The sequence below is a fragment of the Suricata suricatta genome, chromosome 15 (genome assembly GCF_006229205.1).
Source record: "Suricata suricatta isolate VVHF042 chromosome 15, meerkat_22Aug2017_6uvM2_HiC, whole genome shotgun sequence".
Classification (NCBI taxonomy): Eukaryota; Metazoa; Chordata; class Mammalia; order Carnivora; family Herpestidae; genus Suricata; species Suricata suricatta.
In genome coordinates, this window is record NC_043714.1 from 69,349,253 (window position 1) to 69,373,989 (window position 24,737).

The 24,737-nt window shown below is 44.9% G+C and overlaps 1 protein-coding gene across 1 annotated transcript in view; it reads right to left on the minus strand.

Annotated features, from left to right (window-relative positions):
- Nucleotides 1-3,651: 3,651 nt before the first annotated feature.
- KCNQ3 (potassium voltage-gated channel subfamily Q member 3) overlaps nucleotides 3,652-24,737 on the minus strand; it is a 312,154-nt gene continuing 291,068 nt past the window's right edge. Inside the window, exons 11-16 of the mRNA XM_029923328.1 lie at nucleotides 22,281-22,483; nucleotides 21,299-21,401; nucleotides 18,923-19,054; nucleotides 16,005-16,103; nucleotides 14,249-14,333; nucleotides 3,652-12,671 (exon numbers count right to left, since the gene is read on the minus strand). Coding sequence (XP_029779188.1) covers nucleotides 11,937-12,671; nucleotides 14,249-14,333; nucleotides 16,005-16,103; nucleotides 18,923-19,054; nucleotides 21,299-21,401; nucleotides 22,281-22,483 — 1,357 coding nt within the window. The 3' untranslated portion in view covers nucleotides 3,652-11,936. The remainder of the gene's footprint in view (nucleotides 12,672-14,248; nucleotides 14,334-16,004; nucleotides 16,104-18,922; nucleotides 19,055-21,298; nucleotides 21,402-22,280; nucleotides 22,484-24,737) is intronic.

A 24,737-nucleotide genomic window follows, 5' to 3' on the forward strand; every position in this document is an offset into this window, starting at 1 on the left:
CCAGACTTCTAGGCCCAGCCCCAGGGCTTCAGAGTCTGGCCTGGCTGGGGCCAGAGAATTAGCATTTCTCAGGAGTTCACAGGTCCTGCTGCCCTGGTGGCAAGGGGCGAGTCCAAATCTTGCTTACAGGAGTAACACAGGAGACTCCCTTCACCTGGTCAGGCTGTTGGGACCCAGCTCTGAATAAACATATGGAGATCTCCACTCTCCAGGCCTGCACATTTTGGTTTGGGAAGACCAGTTACCTCAAAGTCACCATTCTCATCCATGAAATGGAGATCCCAACAGTGGCTTTTGCGGAGGGTTACCATGATTGAATGGTCATAAGGAAAGAGCTTACAGCACCTGGTTCGTGGCAAACATTTGATAATTCTTACCATTATCTACCTAGGAAGACTGTATTTCTGTGCTTTTCATTGATTCCTGGGAGACATTCCTGTTGTGTAACAATAACACTTCTGGGTGAGAAAAAAGAGCCACAGTCCTGGTCCTGCTTCTGTGTTTGCTAGCTATGCGGCCGTGGTTAATTGCTTAACCTCTCTGAGCCTCATTTTTGGATACTTAAAAACACAGTATCAAAAAGACAAATGCTGTATGGTTCTACTTACACGAAGTCCCTAGATCAGTCAAAATCATAGAGAGTAGAATGGTGGTTGCCAGGACTGAGGGAAGGGGCACGGAGAGCTTGTGTTTAATGGGGACAGAGTTTCCATTTTACAAGATGAACGTGTTCTGGAGATGGATGGGGTGATGGCTGCACAACAGTGTGGAAGCACTGGGCACACAGGCATCATGGGCTGTCTCTACTCCAGGCCCCCCTTCCCCTCCTCCCTCTCAAGGCCTCTCCAATCAGGCATCAGACCAGCATCCCAGCAGGACTGACCTTGTTAAGGTCACTATGACCTACACATGGCCAACTGCTCCTGTTACTCATCTTCTCAGTAGCACTTGGTGCCACCCTGAGACCCCTGCTCCTCAGGACCAGGTCTGCACTTGGCCTTCCTGGTTTTCTTCTAGCTCATCAACTGTTATGCTCCTCCACCTTTGCTGGACCCTCTTCATCTCCCTGACCTCTGGATAATCCACTGTCCAGTCCTTGGATGTCCCTTTTTTCCTCTCTGTACTTGCTCACGGGGGATATCATCTTGTCCCATGTTATCTATATGTTGTTGAATTGATCGATTGATTGATCAATTGAGAGATGATAGATATAGAGATGCAGCCTCAGCCTCAAAGAATCTCCTTAACTACACACTCAACTACATACAAAGCATTTCTGTTAGATGCCCCACATGCATTTCAAATGTAACAGTGTAAAGATTCATGTCCTTATTGTAAAATGTGCCCCTTCCCTAATCTACTCCCATCTCAGTTAATGACACCTTGATTCTTCCAGGTACTCAGTGAAAATTTTTATAATCATCCTGAATTCTTCTCCTTTGCCCTCACCTCCCATTCAATTCATCGGGAGACCTTGCCTCCTCGACTCTTCAAATATATCCGATTCTAAACACTTCTCACCACCTCCAGCCCTGCTGCTCTGGCCCAAGCTCTCACCAGGATTATTGCTAATGCAGCATGGCTTCTAATTAATCTCCCTGCTTCTGCCCCTGTTTCTCTTAGTGGGTTCTCAACATAGCACCTAGAGAATTTAGCATAAATCAGGTCTAGTCACCTCTTTACTAAAAGCCTTGCAGGGACTTCCCATTTGACTCTGCATGAAAGTAAATGTCCTTATAATGGCCCACAAGGCCATCCATGACCTGATTTGCTGCCTCTCTAATTTCATCTCTCACTCTTCTACCTTCTGCTGACTCCCTTGCTCTCCACTGGCCTGACACTAATCTGCCCAGAATGAGAAGATAAACTGATGTGGAGGCAGGATACAAGGACAATTGGGCTTTTCTCAGGGGGGACACCTTACACGACTTCAGGGAGAGGGAGCCACCAGGTCCCAGGTCAGTTGGATTACTAAGCTCATTGTTGGGAGCTGACATCAGTAGGAACAATAACCATCTCCTGGGAGTATCGGGGATATTGGGTTATGAATGCACAGTTGCTCCATTTCTGCAGATGTAAAAAGATTTTCTCAGGGATATAATTTTCATGCTCTCTTCTGTCACACCATTTCCTGAGACCAGAGGTGGGTAAACTTTGCTGGGGGAGAAATATTGTTGCAGAATGGATACTCTTCTCATAACTGCAGTCAACCACAGGCACTTCTGGGGACTGATGTGGACCTTGCAGCTGGATCACAACCTTCTAGCAGAAGAGCAGCTACCTATCCTGGTTCCTGGAGGCTATAGACACTATTTCAATAATAAAGATGGTCACAGGTGGCATGGCCAGCATGCCCAGTGTTGTTCAAATTTGTCCTTTGGCTTACAGACTAAATTGTGGCAGCCTTGCTTATCTTTGTGTATGTCGTGTTTTCAAGTGGTCTTATGTACCAGATGTTTCTGTCACCCCACCCCGTGACTCCTCTGCCACCTCTGAGTTCACTTGTAGTTTTGTAGACAGGTTGCACCATGCTGGCATGTCCATTGGCCATATCTCTCCATTTCTCTGCCTAAGCGCTTTGGCATTTCGGAGCTTGCTCATCTGTAGCACAGGGAAACCTGATAGAGTAGGAGATTTAACACCTCAGGGGCAACCCTCAGCCATAGAAGAATGGGGGTCAGTGGATGAATGCCCCAGATTCCTGTCGCAAAGTGGAATAATTCTTTGGTACATTTCACATGGTTCTTATGAGGTTCCTGATAGAATTGAGCCCAGATACCTGAAGTATTGGTTCATTCTTTATTGTCTTTTCTTCCCCCTGTTCACTGTCTGCACTCTCTCAGTTGTGTTTCCTGCGATCACTTTTCAAGTAAACTCCCTGAACCCACCATCTTGTCTCTATTCTTCTGGAAACCTAAATTAAGGCAAACTGGTATGTGGGTACCGCTTTTGGCTGTCACTCATTGAACATTTGCTAAGTGCTAGATCCCTTGCTGACTTCTCTACAGATATCAATTCAAACTCCCCACTTTCTGGATGATGAACTAGGGCATCAAAAGGTTCAGTAACCCCCAGGGTTTCCCACTCCAACTCTATTCTTGTGAGAAAACTTTCTTCTACTTATTGACAATAGAGAGGCAATCTGATGTGAGCTTTCCTACTTCCTCCCCCATGGCCTCACAGTCCCTCTGAATGACCCATCTGTTCTTCCTCCCACATGGTGTAGGAGGTGAAGCTTCTACAAAACACGTAGCACAATGCTTGGGGGTAAGTGGTCCTACATTCTCATTGTCACTCTTCCACTTATTGGGGGGTGACCTTGGTCAGGTCTCTTTATGTTTCTGAGCTTTGAGTTCCTCATCGATAAAATGGGAGTTGTCATATCTTAACACCGTGAAGATTGGATAATATTTTAGTAAACATCGTACCTCCAGCCTTTGTATAGTGGTTGTTTCTGGGGAGTGAGATCCACATGATGTGGATCCAAGAGTAATCCACATCACGCTTGACACCATCATAGTTTCTTTCTTGTGGCTTTATCCTCTCCCTCTCAATTGTTTCTTTCCTCAAATTTACAAATATGCTTACGTCTCCTCTTTTACGCCTTGTCCCTCCATGTTGCCAGTGAGGCAAATAACACTCTATCCCATGATCATTGAAATGTCTATTTATTAATAAGTGGTGCAGTATTTGTTTTAAGATAGAACATAAAAAATCAGGTAAGAAGTGTTTGCATAATATATATGGAAATCAACTGATTAAAGTTGTTCAAATATTGGCCAGAGCCAGAATAGAAATTACACATACAGTTTAAAAATTACAGGAAATCATATTATAAAGAGCACTAAAGGCCACTTGTGGAATAGTTGTGTTCCCGTGTAAGCCAGAATGTGAAGAAAGCCTACTTGTAGCATGGAGAAAAATTCAGGGAGCAAGGCACCAGAATTCTATGCCATTTTAAGGGGGTTAAAGAAAATACAATCCAAAATAAAATACAATGGATTCATGTCATTGGAAGCATCAATCTGCTCTGCAGATTCTGGTGTTTTCCATCACTGCTACATCAGAAAGAAAAAAAAAAAGGAAGAAAAGCCATATCCCACTGAAAGCAATGTAGAGAGCATTTTTCTCTTGAAAACATAAAATGATTGACAATCTGATGAAGTAGACCCATCTTGCTAAGGTGATTTTTAAGATGGGGCAGAGCCTGCCTCATGTCCCCAACAGCAAAATCTCTGACACTTGAAAAATGGCTGCCATCCATCTTGGAGATTGTTCTCGCATGTGGATTCTTAACCCTCGAGGAACGTGGAGGGTGGAGTTGCTCTCTCTTCACATGAAAAAGTATTCAGAGGAGGAAAAGGGCCCAATTAACAGATCAGGTTGACTTCCACTGGGACCTGTGATCTTTTTATATAGAGGAAGAGAAACACAACTGTTCTGAGCGTTTGGCCTCCCAAAGAATGTTTTTGCAGACTCATGTGTTTCTGCAGGATGTCAAAGCCCTGACATAAAGGTACAGTCTAGAGATAAATGACCAGAGTCAGAAAGGACATTTGAATTTGGATAAAGCAATGACAGAAGATGCTTAGGGTCAGAGGAGAGAATAAGGGGTGTTTGCAGGATTATCTCCAGCCACACCAAGCTCTAAGAACTAATAGCTTCCACCATGAACAAGGTGAAGAATTTATGTGGCATTATTTTCTGCCACTAACAGTTGGATTGTGAGCCCACTCAAAGGGATAGGCAGGACCCACTGAATAGCCAAGTGGAGCAGCTGACACCGGATCACTACTCTATCCAGGGAACCAATGGGCTTTATTGTTTTCCTATAAAGTCAACTGGACATAGGAGGGCAAGTCATGGTACAGGACCACAGGGCATGATGTGGGAGCATTTCCATCCATGTGGGAGACTCGGTAGGGGGAGACATGAACTTTGAAGGTACATGAGCTTTGGTTACAAACCCAGCACTTCTATAATGAGTGACCTTTGGCAATGTATTTCCCCCCCCTCCCTCCTTCCCCCAGCTTTAGTTTTCTCAAATATACGAGGGAGACAATAACACTACCTACATGGGGTTGTGGTGAGGACTGCAGGAAGTCGAGAGAGATCACCATATCATATGCCACTCAGAAAGACATTTTGGGTAAGTTCCTCTCCCTTTCCCAGACCTGTCTTGTGGGCAGAGGGAGAGAATGGAACACTGGTAGAAAAAAGTTCCGTTTTTCACTCCTCTTGGCCATCAGATTATAATTCATTTGACAAATCTAAGAGGAATTACAAATATATTCCTAAGCACCAGGCCAGGCTTTTGACTGCTTAATTATAAGCACACTCAGGTTATTCTTATATAGAGCCCATTTTTGACTTATTTCCTCCTGAAACTTATTTAAACCCCAGAGCAGGGCTATTTAGAGGCTAAGAAGACAAGTGGAATGACAGTCTAAAATTACTGCCATCTTTCTGACTTTGTCTTAGGAGTTTCTGGTTCAGACTGATTCAGGAGACCTGAACATCTTTTTATGGGGTTTAGCATGGGCTATCAGGAGGCCTACCAAATTCTGGCAAATCTATCCCAAGCACTACATACGTGGAGACTGACTATGTTAATCCTCATTCGAGCCAACAGAGGCCTGTTTACTTTCTAAAATAGTTTCCCAGTTACGCAAACGTAAGGTATCTTAAGTTGGATCCTGTATGCTTCTTTGTAACTTTTGGTGACAATCCTAGAGTGCCATTGTGACACGGCCACCAAGGGTGTGCTCTGGGACAAAGCAAGAGACAAAGATCCCACTGCAAAGAGACATCTTAGAAGAACTAATAACTTGGGGTCATGTTGATCCCCAAAGAAATCACATTGTATATCCTAAAATCAAACCTACAGACTTTTGTTTTCTCAAGGAAGAATCCTGTTAAATTTCTTCTGGATGAGGATACAACCTGAGGCAAGGCTTTGGAGCTGTATGAGTTCAGGGGAGGGGGCCAAAGAGCAGACCCAGTTCAGGCTTAGCAGGACAAGGATGGGGAAGAGTGGTAGAGGTCTGAGAAGTGACAGAGAGTGATCGCATGGCCACGAGGCTGTTCCTTATCTCTTCTCTCAACCGCACATAGCAGCAGTAGGTTTTACCAGGCCTTCTGAGAGTCAGCACAATCTTGGGAGAAGGAACCTTGTCATCTTTCAAGGCATGAGATCAATCACATTCCAGACATAGGGATGAGTTCCAATCAATGCATCTGGTTTAGCAGTTTCTTGAGTGGGCCAGGAAGTTCTCATTCATCTTCTGGGCCCACCTGTAATGTTTTCTTCTAGGCTGTTACTTTCCTGTCCATGTCTGATCTCTAATATCTGGATCAGGAGTTATCAGACCTGAGTTCTTGATTCACTCTGCTGCCCAATCACTTATTCAGCCACTGAATGACTGGTGTGACTCCCTTTACTCTGGGCTTCTGCTTCCTGATCTGAGAAGAGAGGTGGTTGTTCTTGGAGATCAAGGGCTCTTCATACTCTGAGCATCAAGCATCTGTGAAATTGTATCTCTTTGCATCGATTATAATAAAGCAAGCTACTAGTCACACTTTTCCTACAGGGATAACAAAACTGAGGTTGTTAGAGGCTGGGAACAAATCCCCCTGGGGAGAGTCTGAGTAAGCTTGGACTTTTCTTCTGGAAACTCTCCATTCATTGCTAGGGTGTTTTCTGACAGACATCATGGCTTGGTTAACTTTCCTCATTGCAACCACTAGTTCCTTCACGTTTAATTATTCCTGCTACTTGGCATTGGGATGGTACAACAGGTGGTATTGTGTGTCCAATGGAATGGCCACAACCCAGTCAACTGCAACCCAACAGTCCTGCCACCTTCATTCCAACATTCCTGCCCTTCCTCATTTCACTGGTAGAGATGTACTTAAAAAAATGCAAAAGTGCCTGAATTGGGATTGTATCTACACCATTAAAAAAAAAGATTTCCTGGGGTAAATTTAGAGTTCATAAATAATACCAAAGACTGACACAATGCTGTCCACTTACAGTATTAGAAAAAGCACATGTGTAAGAGTCCCCAGCCACCATTTTACTAGGGGCTTTATATATATACATATATTGATTGTCTCACTTGAAAATCAAAATAGACCTGGAAAGCTGAACACTTTTGAGTGTCCTGAAACTCAAATTTTCCTCCAGGTCATTTTTAGATCCTTCCTATCTCTTTGAGATTTCCACTGCTGGTTTCCCAATCCATGAAAGCTCTAGAATTAGCCTGGTTCTTAACATGTTCTAACCAGGGCATCAGTGAGGTGCTATCTGCTGCCTTGTTTTGGGAACTGTTAGCTCAGTTTTGAGTAGTGAAATATAAGTAACATAGAAACTTTGGGTGATTTGGATGCCAAAAAAGGACTTCTAGTCTTAAAAAGTTCATCTCCAAATAAGCAAGCCTCCAAGGACAAGTGACGACATGAGGCAAATTACTAAGGAAGGCTGGGTTTAGAAAGCAAAGAAAATCCATATGGTCCTAAGTGCCTTGGAAGCATATTCACAGAAAACAAAGGCCAGCCACATGGCATCTTCTGGGAGAAGCTGGGTGCATGCTTGTCACTACTGTCCAATGTGCAGTCAACTTCTTAGACCACTGAACAAATTCCTTCTCTTGCTCCAGGACAATTTGATTAGCAGAGTCCCATAGGCAGAGCGACACCTTTCTCTTGAATTATATGTGTCTTGGCTAGAACCATAAACTTCTCTTGATAAACATAATGAAATGGAGGCAGCCCAGCTTCTTGGCTGGACTCAATCATTGTAGGATTTGGAGAGGAGGAGAAAGCTGATTTTTCCCCAAGGACCTTCTAAAATACTCTAAAGCTTCTTTTGTATCCAGCTTGTCTGGAGCTCTAAAGCCCAACACATTAAACCCAAACTCAAAGTCCTTCAACCACTCACTCAGTCTTCCCTGAGCTGATGAGATCATTATCATTTTGATGGAGAATTCTTGCTCTTACTTTCCTCAATCTCCCACTGATTCCACATGAAGAAGTGTTCCTATCCATACAGTTGTCTTCAGGGATAAAGTCATATACTTTCCATTCCTGATAGACATAATTTGTAGGGACCTCCAGTATTTGAGACCACTGGATTCCTAGCCTTTTGGTGGCAGAAACTGTTGTTTTCTTAATTCTGAATTTCCAGTGTGTTGCACAGTGCCTAGCAGACAGCAGTGCTTCATAAATCTTGTAAATGAGTAAACAAATTAATGTTCTTATTACATTCTCCGTAGAGTGGCATGGATTTAGGAGAACTGGTCTTGCAAATTATGAGTATATCCTATTATATTAGGATTTTCTACAAGTAATTATTCTTTCAACTTAGTGTCTAGAAACTGCCTTGCACAAAAATGGCAAGGCATAATACATTCATTGTTGACTAATTAGATCATTTTGAACTATAGTATATCTTGGTGCTTTCTAGATGTTTTCATTGAAGCCAGAGCTTTATTATATCAATGTTATGTCTACGAAGTCCAAGCTCTTAGTTTCCAAAAAGAGAATAGTCAGTGAATAGAACTTTCTCAATTTGATGGGTTTTCTTTGCCTCTCACAATTTTTTTTTCCCTTAAACTGTTTGTGTTTGCTTGTGTGCTGGTGTTTGATGGTTAAAACACACACTTGATCTCAACTGTTTTCTCCTCAGCCTGACAGGATCACCTCTCACCTAACATTTCAAAGATATATTTATCTCATTCATTTTGATTCTGCTAAAAAATGACCTTTTGAGGTGTTCATATATCGTAGTATGACACACATAGACTGAATGCCTATAATGGGATTAGGTTCCACTTGAAATAATTCCTAGTTTTCACAATAGAATTAATTTGCCATGATTTCATGATATTCTGCTAGTTTTCACAATTGAATTAATTTGTCATGATTTCATGATTTCTGCTAAAACTATTGCAGTTTCCCTGGCAAGCTTTGGGGCTACTGGTGTATCTGACATAGGAAAATCTTGGACCATGTTATTAGCCAGTTCTGCTGGGCTTTTCCACCAGGCTGTTGTTTTGTCTGACAAAAAGGTCTTTGTGGAAGCACATGTTGTTTCTCCCCATAACTTAAGTTCAACGTTACACCTTGAATTTCTGCTTCATCAATGCCAACCATAATGATGATGTGGTTTGTGAGCAGACAACTTGAACAGACTTGGCTTGCTTTTCTGGAATGACTATTTTTTAAAAGGGATAGCAAAGCAGAATATTCCAGAAGATCTTTTCTTTCTCTTTTCTTTTTTAGATGGGAAAGAATGGCTTTTTAAAAAGTCTTATCATGTAGTCATTCATGAAAAGTATGTTTTATATTTGTCTACACTGATAATGACAGTTCACTACATGTTGGAGACACGATGATAATTGACACAAACCCAGTCCCTGTCATCCTGGCCTCATGACCCAGCAGACGAGGCTAGGCTATCCTCCTGTGGTTTAAGAGATAATATAAGCTCTTATCCTTTGTAGGTTTTTAAAAGAACCTAAGGCAGTCCTCTGACTTTGGATCCATGGTAACTATTTTTAGCTTGAGGATGAGAAAGTGTCACTTGTCCTGTTGAGGATGCCATTGAGTTCCTGGCAAATGCATCTATTTGTAAGATACTCAGGCCAGTCGGTTTCTGCAAAAATATTCATTCATAAGGTAGGTAAAAATAATTGGTGCATATGTAGAGAGTTGGACTCTCCAGGTTTTTTTTTTCATATAACTCATGTACATAAAGAAAACCATAGTAGTGTGTTAGATGATAGTAGCTCAATCATTTGTAGTAAAAGATTCCAGGAAGGTCAGAAGCAAGAACCAACCCTAAGGAAGGGGCACAGGGTATCTTAGGTCATTAACTTCAATGGCCCTTTCATGCACATGATGTATTCCCTTTGCCCTTCAGAGTGCTAGAAGGTCAAATGGCACACCATGGAGGAGGGGGTTCATATCTGAAGTGTATGATCATTTCTGTGTCTTTCTCATCTCAGACCTCAACGTCAACACCACCCTGTTTGTGAGATTCTCCATGCACAATCCCATCTACTTCTGACAATGCCTGCCCTGGGCCAAAGACTACAGGCTTTGGTTGTGCACTGCTCAAGTCAGGGACCAAACTTTCCTTATTATTGTACTCTGAGTCTTTTGCACGGTACCTGTTGACAGGGGGGTCGAAAGGAGCCAATCTCTGAGAAACTAGTTCTTCCCTAGTTCTAACATAGTACCAGATTCTTGCATCAGGTCATGACGAAACCATCGACCGGCTGTCTGCCACAGCCACTGCAGCTCTTGACGAGACTGTAAGGAGAACATCAGTGGCATTTGCAGGTAGACGGTTAGGCCCTTTTGATCATCTTGACAGCCACCATGGTAACCACCCACAACCAATGCTTAGATGTGGGATAACAGGGAGACAGCGACATTGTGGCAGTCATTTAGTGAATCCAGCCCAAGCCTAACAGAAACCTTGTTCCATCAAAGTGTTTCAAAGAGTGGTAACATCTCATAAGAGGCCACAAGAGGGCTTGTGCTTAATATGGAATACTTCTTCACTAGGGCAGTGCTCTCGGGGGGTCTGCTTGCACTATGACTAATCATATGGCTACGTGTGGTTTAAAAAATCTGGAGTAGAATTGGATAATTCTGAAAATTTTACCCTTTTGCATATTAATAAAGGTTGATGCTTGCTTGTAGTGTTTTTGTTTTTCTAGATCCAAAATGCAATGCATCAAGCAACACATTTTGCAATAAAAGCAAACAGCCCCCTCTTGCTGGATAAATTGTGTTGTGGGTGCTTTCCACACGACACAGAGGACAGGTGTCTTGGTACAATTTCTGGATCCCATTGTATAAAGGGAAGAATGGTGTGGTAGGAGGAGACCAGGGTGTGGAGTGAGTCATCTGACTAGACTTGGACTCCCGGATCTCCAGGGGACGAAGGACCAACCCTGGTGTGTCTCTACAGGAGTCAAAGGTTTCTCATGTCTACAAAGGAGAACTTGGACCAGATAATTTCTGGTTTCCAATTTTCATTTGAGATGGATATTTTGAACAAGTATCAGGGGGAGGAATGTGAGCTGAAACCTCATTTTGAAGGCACTGAACTTAGCTCCTGCCCAGAGGGGCACCCTACTTCTGGTACATTTCATTATCTTTGGCTACATAAATTGGAAACTATTTGAACTTGTGTGTGAGTGTGCATGTGTATGTATTTTCTCCCCGTCAATACATAAGTCACTCAAAATGCTACACTTGGGATTACCACAGATGAGGAAACTGAGGCATGATACCAGACAATGGCAGACCAAGTGAGGTCCCTTTGAGAGCTTTAAGATGGTTTTGCTAGTTTTTCCTTAATCAATAACTTTTAAAAATCTTGGTTTTGGATAGGTGATGACTATCTTGTGCCTTACCTCGCGTTTTAGCTCAGTTGGCCACCTCATCGATACACAATGCATTTTTACCAAGCAAATTAGTTGCTTGCTGTAGAAAAGAGTTAATCACTGAACTGTGTTACACAAAGGGGCAGTGGTTCGAGAAATAACTTAAACTACATTCCCTGCTTACCAAACCAAAACCCAAACAGACAAATAGCACGGCTCGTCGATAATTTCTCCCCGTACTGGTCCGATCATGATTAAAGTAAGAACAGCAGATAAATGTGTATCCTAGAAGAGATTAGCGGTACGATTTATATATTGTAAAGTCATGCAAACCATGCTTAAAAGGAAGCGGCTTCACTGTGGTGCCTGGGGAGGAAGAAGGCCATGAGAAGCCCCTGCCTGGGTGGGAGGCCGCCACGCACATGCATGTGTTTGACGCAGCCACTGGTGGTTTCACTGGTAAGTGTCGGGTGTGAGAGCAAGTAAGCTATACAAAGTCTGTCTACATTACAAGGAGGACTCAGCCCATGACCCCTTTTAAATGGGCTTGTTGGGAGGGGTCCATACGGAATCAGAGATCCCATCCCCTGTGGATGACAGAGGCATGGAGCCACTGGGTGTAAAGGGGTCTGTGTCCGTGTCGGTCTCACCCTCGGCGAGGTAGCGTTTCTCCCTCATCCAGCTTGACCCCCCATTTGGGCCAAACACGTAATCATCTCTGTCTTGGGAGATGCTGAAGCCACTCGGAGACCGCTCCAGCTCTTCGTGGTTGACCGACATCAGGGACAGGGGCGTGTCACTGTCCCTCGTGATGCTCCGTCTCTGCCGAGGGGACACCCAATCTGAGCAGGGGCGGTGCAGTTCAGCCTGGGAGTGACAGCTCACTCGGGAGTCGAGAAGAGTCAAGATGGGCAGGACGGTGGGCCTCTCTGCATACGGTGTTGCTGAGGAGGCAAGTGTCGCTTGGACCTTTCCAGAACCAGGTCCCCCTTGGGGAAGGTTCACTGGGTCGTGGGCAAAAAACCCATAGGGGCCGACCTTGTCAATGGGCACCTGGTGGAAGTTGTAGGGGGCTTCGGGGGGGCCCGTCTCGGAATAGTTGCAGATGATGGTTTTCAAACCAGAATCTCTGTTGTTCTCGATCTTCTCTACCTCAGCTGGCGAGGAGGCCCCCTTGGTCGGGTAGTACTCTGTGACGTGCACCTGCAGCCTTTCCATGTGTTGCATGTGCATATCCACGAGAAAGTCCAGTTTCTTCCCCATGTCATGAACCTGAAAAACACATGGACCTGGGCATCACTGCCTTTCCACGGCGGGACTCGTGGCCAGTCGGGAGGAAGTACCGCGGCATTTACTTCTTGGAAAGCAAGAGGGTTCCTGCGAATCCTAATCCCAACACAGTGAATTGCTTCGCACCTCCTAACTTTGAGCTCCGAGCAGGTAAACCACCTGGCAGGAGCTTTGTGGGAAGGGTAGGCTGGAACCAGAGAAGTGGTCTGGGGACAAGTTTTACCCAAGAAGCAGGTGGCCTTGCTGCTGCCATTTGGGTCAAGGAGCGTGAGTTCTTGATTTGCAAACATTCGCTTAGACAGAAACCTGTGGGTTGTGAGCATCTGTTCTTCCTACATGCAGTATTAACAGAGATACAAGGGCAGTGGGTAGCAAGAGCTGTGCCCCTCAGAGCTGAAGGTCCTTACAGGGGCCTTGGCATGTGAGCTGCCCTGAGGTGAGCTGTCTCTGCTCCTACCTGCAAAACCGGGAGCCAACTCTAGCTTGTGCATCTCCCGTGCGCATGTGCATGTGGGGTTGGTGACTGTTCTCTCCCCAGCAATTCACACCCTGCCCCAGGAAGCAAGGAACCAGATAGGAGTTGAGATGGAACCAGATATGGATTGACATGGTATCCAAGCCTTGATAGTAACAGACTAAGAGCAGCTAGGAGGCACCTGATCTGCTTGATGCCCATTAGCGTTATTAACTCATTTCATTTCATAACAACCCTAGGAGGTGAAGACCGAGAGTACCCCTGTTCTGCAGGTGAGGAAAGAGAGGCACCAAGAGAGGAAGCAGCTCGTCAAAGGTCACAGAGGTGAAAAATGGAAGAGCTGAGATTCTTAAGTTAAAAATTTTTAATGAAAATTGTTGATATGCCAAGAAGGAATAATCATTTGTTTCCTCTTGTGTCTCTTGCACAAATCCAACTTGGGGTAATGAATAAAATAAGAGGGTTGGTGGGGATCCCAGTGGGAACTGTCGATGCCATTTATCCAGTGTGACCTTGAATGGACTGCGCTCTGGTAGAAGCCCTTTGCTGCGGAAATGAGAGGTGAGCTCCATGGGGCGTTGGGTGTGAGTGGCTTTTCCTTCTGCCCTGACTGAGCACACCCAGAGCCTGCCCCACTCAGGCCCCTTTGCATGGGCCACACACTGACCCGGACTCTGAGAGACGGACTAGGAACACAGGACATGTGGGGAAGGGAACTATCACTTCTTAAGGGAGCACCTTGAGGCACGTGAAAATAGCAGCTACATTTGCTGAGTGTCCACTGCGCATTGGCTACTCTTTGACACAATTTACATGTACCAACTCACTCAATCCTCCTTATGAAGGGAGGCCACCTTATGAAGTGTTACAGATGAGGAAACTGAGGTTTAGCGCAATTAATGAACTTGCACATGACACTGAGCCAATAAATGCTAAATCAGAAATTAACTTCCATACACATCCTTTTTCTGAATGGTAGATACTCAACTATGATACCTCCGGATGGAAAAAAAATGACATTTGAAAATAAATTTTATAGGCTTTGAGTTTTTTTCTTTTTTGGTGAGGAAAAGGAAAGACCTACCTGTCTTTCGACTTTCACAAACTTCCCCATCATGCTTTGGTCTTCGATTTCTGATGTCGATGTTCTGGCTACATATGGTTCATTCCTAGGAAAGAGCCAATAGGTCTATAGGATTGTTGTATCTGTCTTTGCTTTGCCGGGCTGTCTCAGTGGAGCGGGCCGTGGTCCCTGGAGTTATCGTTCCCATGTTCATGCTTATGCAGTTTGGAAGAGGCCCGCTCAACTCTGGTGCTGAGTCAAGAAAAGCTAGCATTTTCCTGCCTGCAGCTTTTGCAGAGAAGGTGTCCTAACTTCTCTGCAGCAGATATCTGAAGCCAGATAGGAAGCTGTCTTAGGAGGCTTTGGGTCAAAGTTAATACATCAGCTAACTGTGCCTTGAGGGTTCAGTGCCTTTAAATTGTAGTCCTTAGGCTTTTAGTTTGGACTACGATGAAGAGCTTCTACTCCAAGGGGTGTGGTGGGGTAGGGTGGGGTGGGGTAGGTGGGGTTGTCTACTCTCTGAAATCCTACACACTGGGTATCAATATCTGTTCCAAACAGATGCTGAATCTGGAAAATCATGGGAAAAAGGACACTGGTGGAGAACGGGGTTGAGATGTGCCTTGCATGAGCTCCATGCTGGTGCAAGTTATGATCTACGTAGAAGACAGTCTTCAGGGAGCCTGGCTGTTGCACAAAGCCACTGCATCAGGCACTTTGTAGGTAGCTGGGTTTCTCTCTCATAGGCTACTGACTCCTGCTGCGTCCCTGGCCTGTCTCCGGTTGAGTGCTCTTGAATTAAAGCAGACATCAGAAACTCATGGCCCATGTGCTTGTTCTAGTCCACCGGTGTTTTCCTTGGCTCACACAGTTTTAAAGACATTTCAGCCATTTCAAAAATATCCTTATTTTTCATGTGACATATGGATAGTCGGCCTTTCTTGACAGATTAGACTATCCGGAAACAGAGGATATTGATTCCTCAAATTAGCAACAACAGAGCAGAGTGACAATGACCCCTTCTGGTTACGGCATGTAACCCTCCAGGTCCTCAGGGCTCACCACCCCCTTATTCTGTCCCTAGGACTGAGGCTGAAGGTCAGATGCCTTCCAACACCCCACTTATGCTCTTGCTTTGTTTATAATAAGGAACCTTGTTATAAGGTGCGTGGGATCCCCTTCACTCATTTATGTTCCCTGCCTTGAAACCCTCTGGGTAATAAAGAAGGTGTATACTCGACTGTGGCCTTTCAGCAAGACTGATCCCAGTTCATCACAAGCTGGGCGAAGAACACTTCCAAACACTTCCTGTGGGATAAGCAGAACTGCCCTGTTGAGGCACACGTTCAGCCCACGATGATGTGGCAAGAAGCCAGATATGTGATTTCCTTCCCTGGAACTGGAATCGGTCAACACAGGGCCCGCTATGTAGGCAAAGCCACAGGCCGACTGGACCAAGAGCACCTCAACTCTGCCCACATGAGCTATTCTTTCCATTCTGATAAACTCACTGGTCTCTCATTTTATAACACAGACATTGTTATGTTTGTTGTCATTAACCATAGAAAGGAGTGTCCCCCACACGATCTGGGATGAGGGGCGGGAATTCTTTTGTTACCGAAACCTCACAAATGGCCACAAATTGGAAGAGGCTGCAAGCTCTTTCTTTCACTTTCCTGAGGGGAGTGGCAGCCCACCCAACCATGAAGGGAGCGAGCTGAGGTTTGGGGATGAGGATGGGCCACGTCAGCGGGCAGTCCCTGTCCCTGCGCCCCACCTGGGAGATTGCTGGGATGGGTAGGTGAACGCTGTTCCTCTCTGAGACTTCTTGTGTTTTGGGGTAGATGGAGGTCCAGGGGTGAAAATCATGTCTATTCTGGAAGAGACACACAAGGAGGGGATTGCATTACAAAGAGCATTACAAGTAAAGACAGGAGAGCAATTCCCTCTATTCCCCCTTGGCAGGTAAGGTTTGAAATATATAAGAGAAAGGAAAGAGGGGTAGGGGAAGAGGGAGAGAGCAGGAGTGAAGAAGAGAGAGAATTTTAAATTTCTATATATTATTATTGTTATTATTATTATTATTATTATTATTATTATTATTATTTTGGTTTGGCGATAGTGAGTGTATCTCCCCATCCCAGGGGAGACAGGCAGCTAAACCACAAAGACAGGGTGAAGGTCACATCCTGTTATCTTCTGTAAGAAATGTCATGTGTGCTACAAGCCTACTTGATCTTCCAGCTCTTTAATTCTTTCTTCAAACATCTGATTTGGGAGTTTTCTCATAAAATCCCAGGCTTTGTTTTCAGCTGAGCACATCTCCTCTGCTCTGTGGGCTTCCTGGCCATTGGAGGGATGTATCCACACCTGCCCTGTACCTTGCCTCTGTGTCTGCATGAGGCACCAGCTTCCCATCCGTTTTGCTCTGAACACAAATGGAGACCACTGTCCCCACTGCCCTGCAGGATAGGGACAGGCGTGGGAGTGACCTTGAAGGCCCAGGAGCACAAAGACCATGCACTCAGAAGAAGCCATGGATCACCTAGTTCCCTGCAAACCCGGCTGCTCCTCCAGTGACACCATGTCCTCAATTGCCCTTCTTTTCTCTCTGCCACAACGCCAGCATTTAGCTATCCAGATGGGCAACCTCCAGCCACGACTCTTTGGGGTATGTGTGCCTAACAAATACTGAAAGCAACGGCAGTATGAAGGTCCATTCTGCATGCATTAAGATGGGCCAATATTTCTGGGGCACCTGGGTAGCTCAGTTGGTTAAGCATTGACTTTGGCTCAGGTCATGATCTGACGGTCCGGGAGTTAGAACTCACAGCTGACAGCTCAAACCCTGTTTCGGATTCTCTGTCTCCCTCTGTATCTGCTCCTCCCCTGCTCTGTTTCTCTCAAAAACAAATAAACATTAAAAGAAAATCAAACGATGGGCCAATATTTTTGATCTGGTATGTCCTAGACATCAGGCTCCCTCCATCTCTCAGGAAGCCATATTTACATAAATAACAGCATGGCTCAGACCTCATTCACATGTCTAGTTGTGAAGAAGGCATTGAGCACTGACTGTGTGCCTGCCACCATGCTAGGAAGTCCTAGTTGATGTCCCAGGTATGGATAAAGCAAGGTCACAAATAAGTGTTCCTCCAACCCAACATCATGATTAACTTCCAGCTCATTCCCTCTGATGGTCCTGTTAACTCTGCAGGAATCTTCAGCAGAGAATCATTATTCAGATGAGAAAACCAAGGTCCAGGTAGGACTGGACTTATGTCCACTGGAAATCTTAGAAAGGCCAGGGAGTGAGCTTCACACAGGGTTTTGGTTTCATGATGTCCGTTCTATGTCTTGATATCATATTGTCCTTCAGTTTTTTAAAATGGTTTTCACTAAATTCTACCCCTGAAATCATTATTACACTATATTTTAACTAATTTGGGTTTAAATAAAATTTTAAAAAATAAAATAAAATAAACAACATACATGAATATTGAGTGAAGTTGTAAAAGTATGTAAAAATATTAGCTATTATTACTATAACATCTACATTCATTAATTAGGAAGCACAAATGGTTTTTCTTATTAAAAGAATATTCTTCCAGTTCATTAAAGATTTGATAAATTTAAAAACTAAAAAAAATCACATATGGACTCTTCATCTTGGTACAGAAACTGTAATCCCTTAGGGGAAGACTTTAGTTCTTTTCTATAGGTTCCCTTTGGGGAGTATATATATATATATATATATATATATATTTCTTAGTAAATGTATGTGCATATGTTTTTGTAATCATATTGTATGTATATGTTATTAGTAGCACAAGATGGATGCAGAGTATATCAACATAACCATTTGTATATATTTACATATATGTACATATGTATGTCTGACTTAATATGAGTGATCATACTGTGCATATATATATTCAAAGATGACATAAGTTTTTAATCTCATCTACACGTTTTGTAAATGTCATTTGATGGTTGCATAATTTTTAATGAGAGCAGGCACTTTTTTTCTTAATCAATATTTTTATAATTGGGGAAGTGGGGTGTGGTGTTTCAGACAGAATAGTAGTGTGAAGTTGGTTGGATTTGGTGTGACTTCCAGCTCTGACACTAATTAATTTTGGGTAACTCCGCTGGCCTTTGAGCTTTGATTTTATCATCTGTAAAAGGACACCTACAATGTAATACCTTAAGAGGTTATAAGAGAGTAGGGACATAGATGTAGGGCACTCGGGTGCTCAACAAAAATGGTGGCAATTATGAGCTGCACATTGATGCAGTTCCATATTTTTGATATTAGAAATAATACTCATTTTTTAATATCATGAACAATTTGCATTTAGAGTTGGACATTTGGACTCAACTGATATCCTCTCAATCTTGTTGGCAACATCCAAAGTATAATAGACAGGTGCTAGCCAGACATATGCCTTTTCTCCACCAGGACTGATTGGGGTGTTGACCTTGGCCAAGGTCAATGTCAGAGATTCTTCAAAGGCTGTTTGGTGCTTGTCGGCCTGGACATCCACAATGCTGGATGAACGATTTTGTTCTTAAACTTTCTCCCTGGCATTTTGGATAATTTCTGAATGCCTTTCACCCTAAGTTATACGTTCATCTGACTTTGACTCCTTAGTGGTCAGGAGAGCATCAGTCCTCCAGATGCAACTGTCTCACCTTGTCTGAAGGTACTTGATCCTGGAAAGCATGTCGAGATGTCCTGCAGAATACTGCTCAATCACATCCTTCACATCGTAAGGCCTCAAAGTCTCCTTGAATTTTTTTTTATAGAGACGAAATTGTAGGATTCTGCAAGGTGAGGGGGAGACATTTGTACTTCATGAGTGGAGAGAGAAGGAAACTATAATTAATGTCTAGCAAACTCAGGGACAGGGAGAGAAAAGAACAAGAGAGAAAACGACTTGATGGTGGGAAGTTCCAACTCATGGTCTTCGTTCCACCTCTTTGAGCCACCCAGAATGAGGCTGGCTAGTGCCTCTTGTTTTCATGACTATCTCCCTTCAATCATCTGAATAATAATAAAATCATAGTAACACTAAGAGCTAACATTTATTGGGCATTCAATACAGGGCAGACATTGAGCTAAGTACTTTATGAACAATCTGCTAAGAGATCACCTCGTAGATGACAAGGCTGTGGTCCAGAGAGTTCCAGCAGCCTCCCAGGGCCATCTGGCTAATAATGTTAGAGCTGTTCTCAAACCCAGGTTTGTGTGCTGACAAGTGTCATGCTCTTAATCACTGTGACACACTGCCTTCTATTTGAGGACAGCTGACACATTTCTTCTTCGACAGCCTCTTTAATTATTTGGCTTGTGAGTGCCTAGAAAAGAGAAACTAGCTTCTGTTCTGAGGTTTCCTCAGTAAATTGGGGCACCTGCAACTCATAGATGCCAAGCCCTCATCTTCATATTCCTGGGAACAAATAGAGGCACCCCAGATGGCTAACGTTCCTTGAAAACCCCATCATGAGGTCAACCCCTACTGAGCATGGCATCAGTTAAAACCCCTACTCATAGGCCATGGCTGGGAAACATGGCCTACCCCAGTCCCACCCACCCCCACCCCAACTTGCATGGGTCTCTTTCCACAGGGCGTTCAGAGTTCCTTGTTTGTTAACAGTCCACATCCAGCCTCTCAACACTATTTTGGCATATTGATTATGCCATCCAATTTATGTGCCATCATTTCCAACTGGGCGTCATTTGATAAGACCACCCTTTACACAGCTCAGTCTAAGGTAAGCGTCAGCAGGCTTGAAGGCCAAATATGCCCTCTTCCGTGTTTTTGAAAATAATGTTACATTGGAACACAGCCACTTTGATTCACATATGTACTGTAAATGGCTGCTTTTGTGTTACAAAGTCAGAGCTGAGTACTTGAAAAAGAGATCACAAAGCCTAAAATATTTACTGTTTTCTTAAAAAAATTTTTTAATATTTATTTATTTTTGAGAGAGAGACAGAGCATAACTAGGGGAGGGGCAAAGAGAGAGGGAGGCACAGAATTCGAAGCACGTTCCAACCTCTGAGCTGTCAGCACAGAACCCAACACGGGGCTTGAACCTGTGATCATTACCCAAGCCAAAGTTGGACGTTCAACCGACTGAGCCATCCAGATGCCTCACTATCTTTCTCTTTGCAGAAAAAGTTGGCCAGTGCCTGAACTAAGGCATTAATAAAAATTCTAAAAAGAACAAGGTAAAAGCCAGGCCGTGGACCATCCTAGCAGAGACCTCCCTCCAACTGACACAGATGCATTCACTGGTGTTCTTTGAGTAAGATCATTCAGCCAGTTATGAATCTAGCAGCTGTGCTTTTGTCCAGCCATGTTTCTGTCATGCTGCACATGTGGTGTCACAAGATGACAGGTCAGTGGCTTTGCTGAGGCTCATGTATTGTAACGCTGTCATGCTTCCCTGACTAGGAATCTGACTGAGAATATCCCAACTAATTCTTGGAGAATCCAACTTAGTTTCTAGAATTCACTGCCACCATTATAGAGAGCTTTATAAACCCAAATCCTGATCAGTTTTCTGTAAGTAAGCATCTTTTAATTTTCTTGTGGAGTTCTGAAGCAGAACAAAAACTGGTCAGGGTAGATTATAGTCTTGTCTGAGACACCCACAAAAATATCCTATAATTGACTATTTTGTTAAAAATGCTAATGGATGGAGACAGATAAGAAAAGCTATTTTGGGTAACAAGCTTATAAAGGAAGAAAACTCCATGTCAATATACCTGCCCCCCCTCCTAGACCTGGCCAGAGCCAGACAAAAGCATGACAATTAGAAATACTGTAAGGAGCCCGTGGGAACATTTTTATAAAACAGTGAGCAAGAGTTACCCATGATGCCTTGCTATTGTAGAGATCATTTTTCTTCGGGTAGCATCTCCCTTGGAATACTGACATACTTTTGGAACTGATTCAGGAGTTAATTGAGGGGCTTCCCACCCACCTTCCCAAAGCCAATATCCTGTGGGAGTTGAGCTGGGACCTAGGGAGGCCTGCCGTGGGGAGGAGGGGGCCTCACCTGACGGCACGGATGGCGGCCTTCAGGGTGGGGATCATCTCTTCAATGAGGAAGTCATTCCCATAGGCTCTGTCTTCCGCCATGGGATCACCTGTCCCAGCATCTGGGAGGGAGACACACATATCAACTGCAGGCCATGGCACTTGGAAAGGCTTGGGGACCCTGTTCAGTCAGAGCCTTCTAAGCTCAACTGCTAGAGTCCTTGTCCCCACTTTGTGAAAACATGTGGTGTTCTCCAGTTGTGAGACTGTTCAGGCCTTCTTAGCATCTCTTTTTCTCCAGACATGAGTTGGAGATGCCTGTAGTTCAGGACTGTTGACTGGAGAGAAGGCTAGGAAGGTGGTGACGTGAGTTCTGTGGTACCCGAGTAGCCTCTCAGAGGCAGCAGAAGGCATCCTCATGGGGGTTAGAGTCAGACAGACCTGAGTCCAAATTCAGTCACTACCCTTGAGACCTTCTGGGATCACTTTCTGAGCCCTGCTTATCCTTCCTTGTCATAAGTACAAGGGACACACTAAGGTATTGCTCCCACTGACCCCCAGTGGGCTTATTTCTATTACCTCTTCCCACTCCTTGGGGGTGCTGAGGTCCCTGGGTCTCCAGATCACTCTGCATGTGGCCCCCTATGTCCTTCAAATTGACCGCCATGGCAATGCACCTAAATATGGCTACCCATTGGCACTATGGCAGGGAACCCCAAGGCTCCCTGGAGGCATGTGTGTGGATGAATGTGGGGATCCTGGCCCAGAGAATAGCTGCCTTGGAACCCCATACCTGCTCCCCGAACTGTGGGGATGTATTACAAGTGCCCCAGCCCAGCAGACATGAATGGGATGAAGCCAGAAGTTGACTCAGGAAGGGAGGAGATGGGCTACTCGGCAGACTGGGCAGTATTCAGCCAGGAGGGAGGGAGGTAAGGAAGGGGCAGGCATGGCAGAGGGACAAGTGGGGGAGACAGAGTGAGGGAGCAGACAGGCCTCACCTTCAGAGCTCTGCCAGAAAGCGTAGGCTTTCATGCGGAAGGCGGTGCGGAAGCGTTCTTTATTGTTTAAGCCAACAGGCTTTGGTTCTTTAGAAGGACTTTCTTCTATGGCATCTACATTCAGAGGGGTAAATAGCTTTCCTTTAGTATTGCTACCACGAGGATTAGAAAGGCGAACCCGATCCAAGAGACCCAGCTTTTGGCTACAAAATAAGCAAAAGTGAACAATTTTCCTCCTTGAGTGCAGGCTTTCGCAGTCACCCGGCCCTCTCCATAAAGACTCACACATTGACCTCCACGGAGAATGGGGGAGGTGTGCCCTCAGTGTTTGATCTGACTTAGCAGCTCGGGATGGCACAGGGCTCGGTGATTTATAAGCTATGACACCGTGGGCACATTTCTTAACCTCTCTGCGCTTCCCCTTCCTCATTTGCTTCAGTGGGGCTCAAATGACAGACAGGACATCAAATGTCTGGCTTCTAGCAGCCGGTGCCCGAGCTTTCGCCTTCCCCTGTCCCATCTCCTCTGCCTCTGTAACCTCCTGTACTCCATGGTGCCCAGGAGTAGAAAAAGAAAAGCCTTTCAAATGGTCCTCCTAAAGTATAAATGACACAAATTATAAGAAGTAGGCACCCTAATCCAGTGGCCACAGATGCCCTCAAGGATCAAACATGGAGGGGAGGTGGTCCCCAAGTGTGGATGGGGAAAACACCCCATCTTTACTAACTGAAATCAGCATAGCTTTCAATTATGACTGTAGGTAATAAACCCGAGTAATGTCCTCAGGGCCGTAGTCTTCTGTGTCTCCCACAGCACAGATCACAGAGCCTTTGATAGCCTGTTCTCTCCAGGGACCGTGTGCTCATAGTGTTTCAGAATCGTGGTGGTATTCAGCTGGCCCCAGGCCTCATCATTAAATTCATCACGCAGAAGCACATATATGTGACTGCATTTCAGATGTTCACTTATTTTGATAGTTATCAGTATAATCAGTTTCTCTTGGAACCATATCCACTTTTGAACTCATGAACTGTGAGATCATGACCTGAGTCAAAACCAAGAGTTGGATGCTCAACCGACTGAGCCACCTGGGCGCCCTGGTTACCTCATCTTTAAAGTAGGGATGATCACTCCCTGCTTCACCCAGTTGCTATGAGATGATGTTTGTCAAGGATTTGGCGCAGAGCTTGGCATGCAGTAGGTGCCCTATAAATATTAATTTCTTCTATTTCTCCATCTCCACCCCTCACCCTAGTGGACATGAGGCCAAAGGCCCCCTTCATGTGGTACCTACCAGAGAAAACCCACCCTACAAGTTTTCACACGTGGATACACTCTATCCGGTGACTTCCCCTCAATACCCCATGCAGGGCTTGGCACACAATGGTCGGCAGGCCTAATAACACCTGGGGGAACATTACTCATGGTAACACCCATAATGCTTCCTGCCTCCAGCCTGGCATAGAGGAAGCATGAGGACATACTTGGTTAACAAATACATGGATGAATGTACAGATGGGCAGTAGTGACCCCTGGCTCCCTCTAGGCCATTCTGTCTCACCCAGCATTGTCACCTTAATAACCCAACCAGGGTCGATTCAGGGAAACTCTAGGATGCAGATGGCTCTGTCCTCCTGAGTGAAAGACAGAAATTTCAGAGTGGTTTTCCAGGGCAGGTCTAGATGAATGACTGATAGGACAGGGTCCGTGGGCTAGAAATATTGGACAAGGCAGAACAGACAAAAGGCTTTCCAACCATGAGCTCATTAAAAAGGGGACTTCAGGACAGTCTCTTCCTAGGTCTGCTTCTTCTTGGCCCTTTCCTACTGGCTCGCTTTACGACTCGCTTTACGACCAAGCAGATCCGTCCTTCCATCCACACCAAGCCTCTTGCTCGGCCCTGAGTTCCTGCAGCATGCCTCGGTGCACCCACCTCCTCTAGCCACTGTGTGCCTGCCCTCTGGGTGCCCCTCATTGCCGACTACCTTTAAAACAGTCTGTCACCCACCCTCCCTTGGAAATCAGGTACTCCCCATGTGCTCCAACAACACGCTGCAGTGTTCTGTCACAATGTCTAACACCCTGTGTGTAGACCATATGTTTCCACGTCTCCCCCACAGTGCCCGGAATGTGCAGTCCCAGCAAAACAAAGACTCAGCTTGGTCATCTTTGAGCCCACAACCTGCACTTCCTGTTCAGGGTAGTGGTGAAAATCATGGCCTTTGGGGCAATTCCGGTCCAGGTGGAAAGGTCCTGAGGAACACGTGACCCAGGATGCCCAAGTCGTGGTCTCTGGCCCCAACTCCTCCACGCAGTGATGATGGCTATGTGAGGGTTAAGTGGGGGGACACGTGGAAAGCGCTTATCCGACTTCTGGAATGAGGGTTGGAGAAGCCTTCAGTACATGCTGGCTGTCACCATTATCCCGGCAAATAATCCTCTTCCCCACAGAAGCCG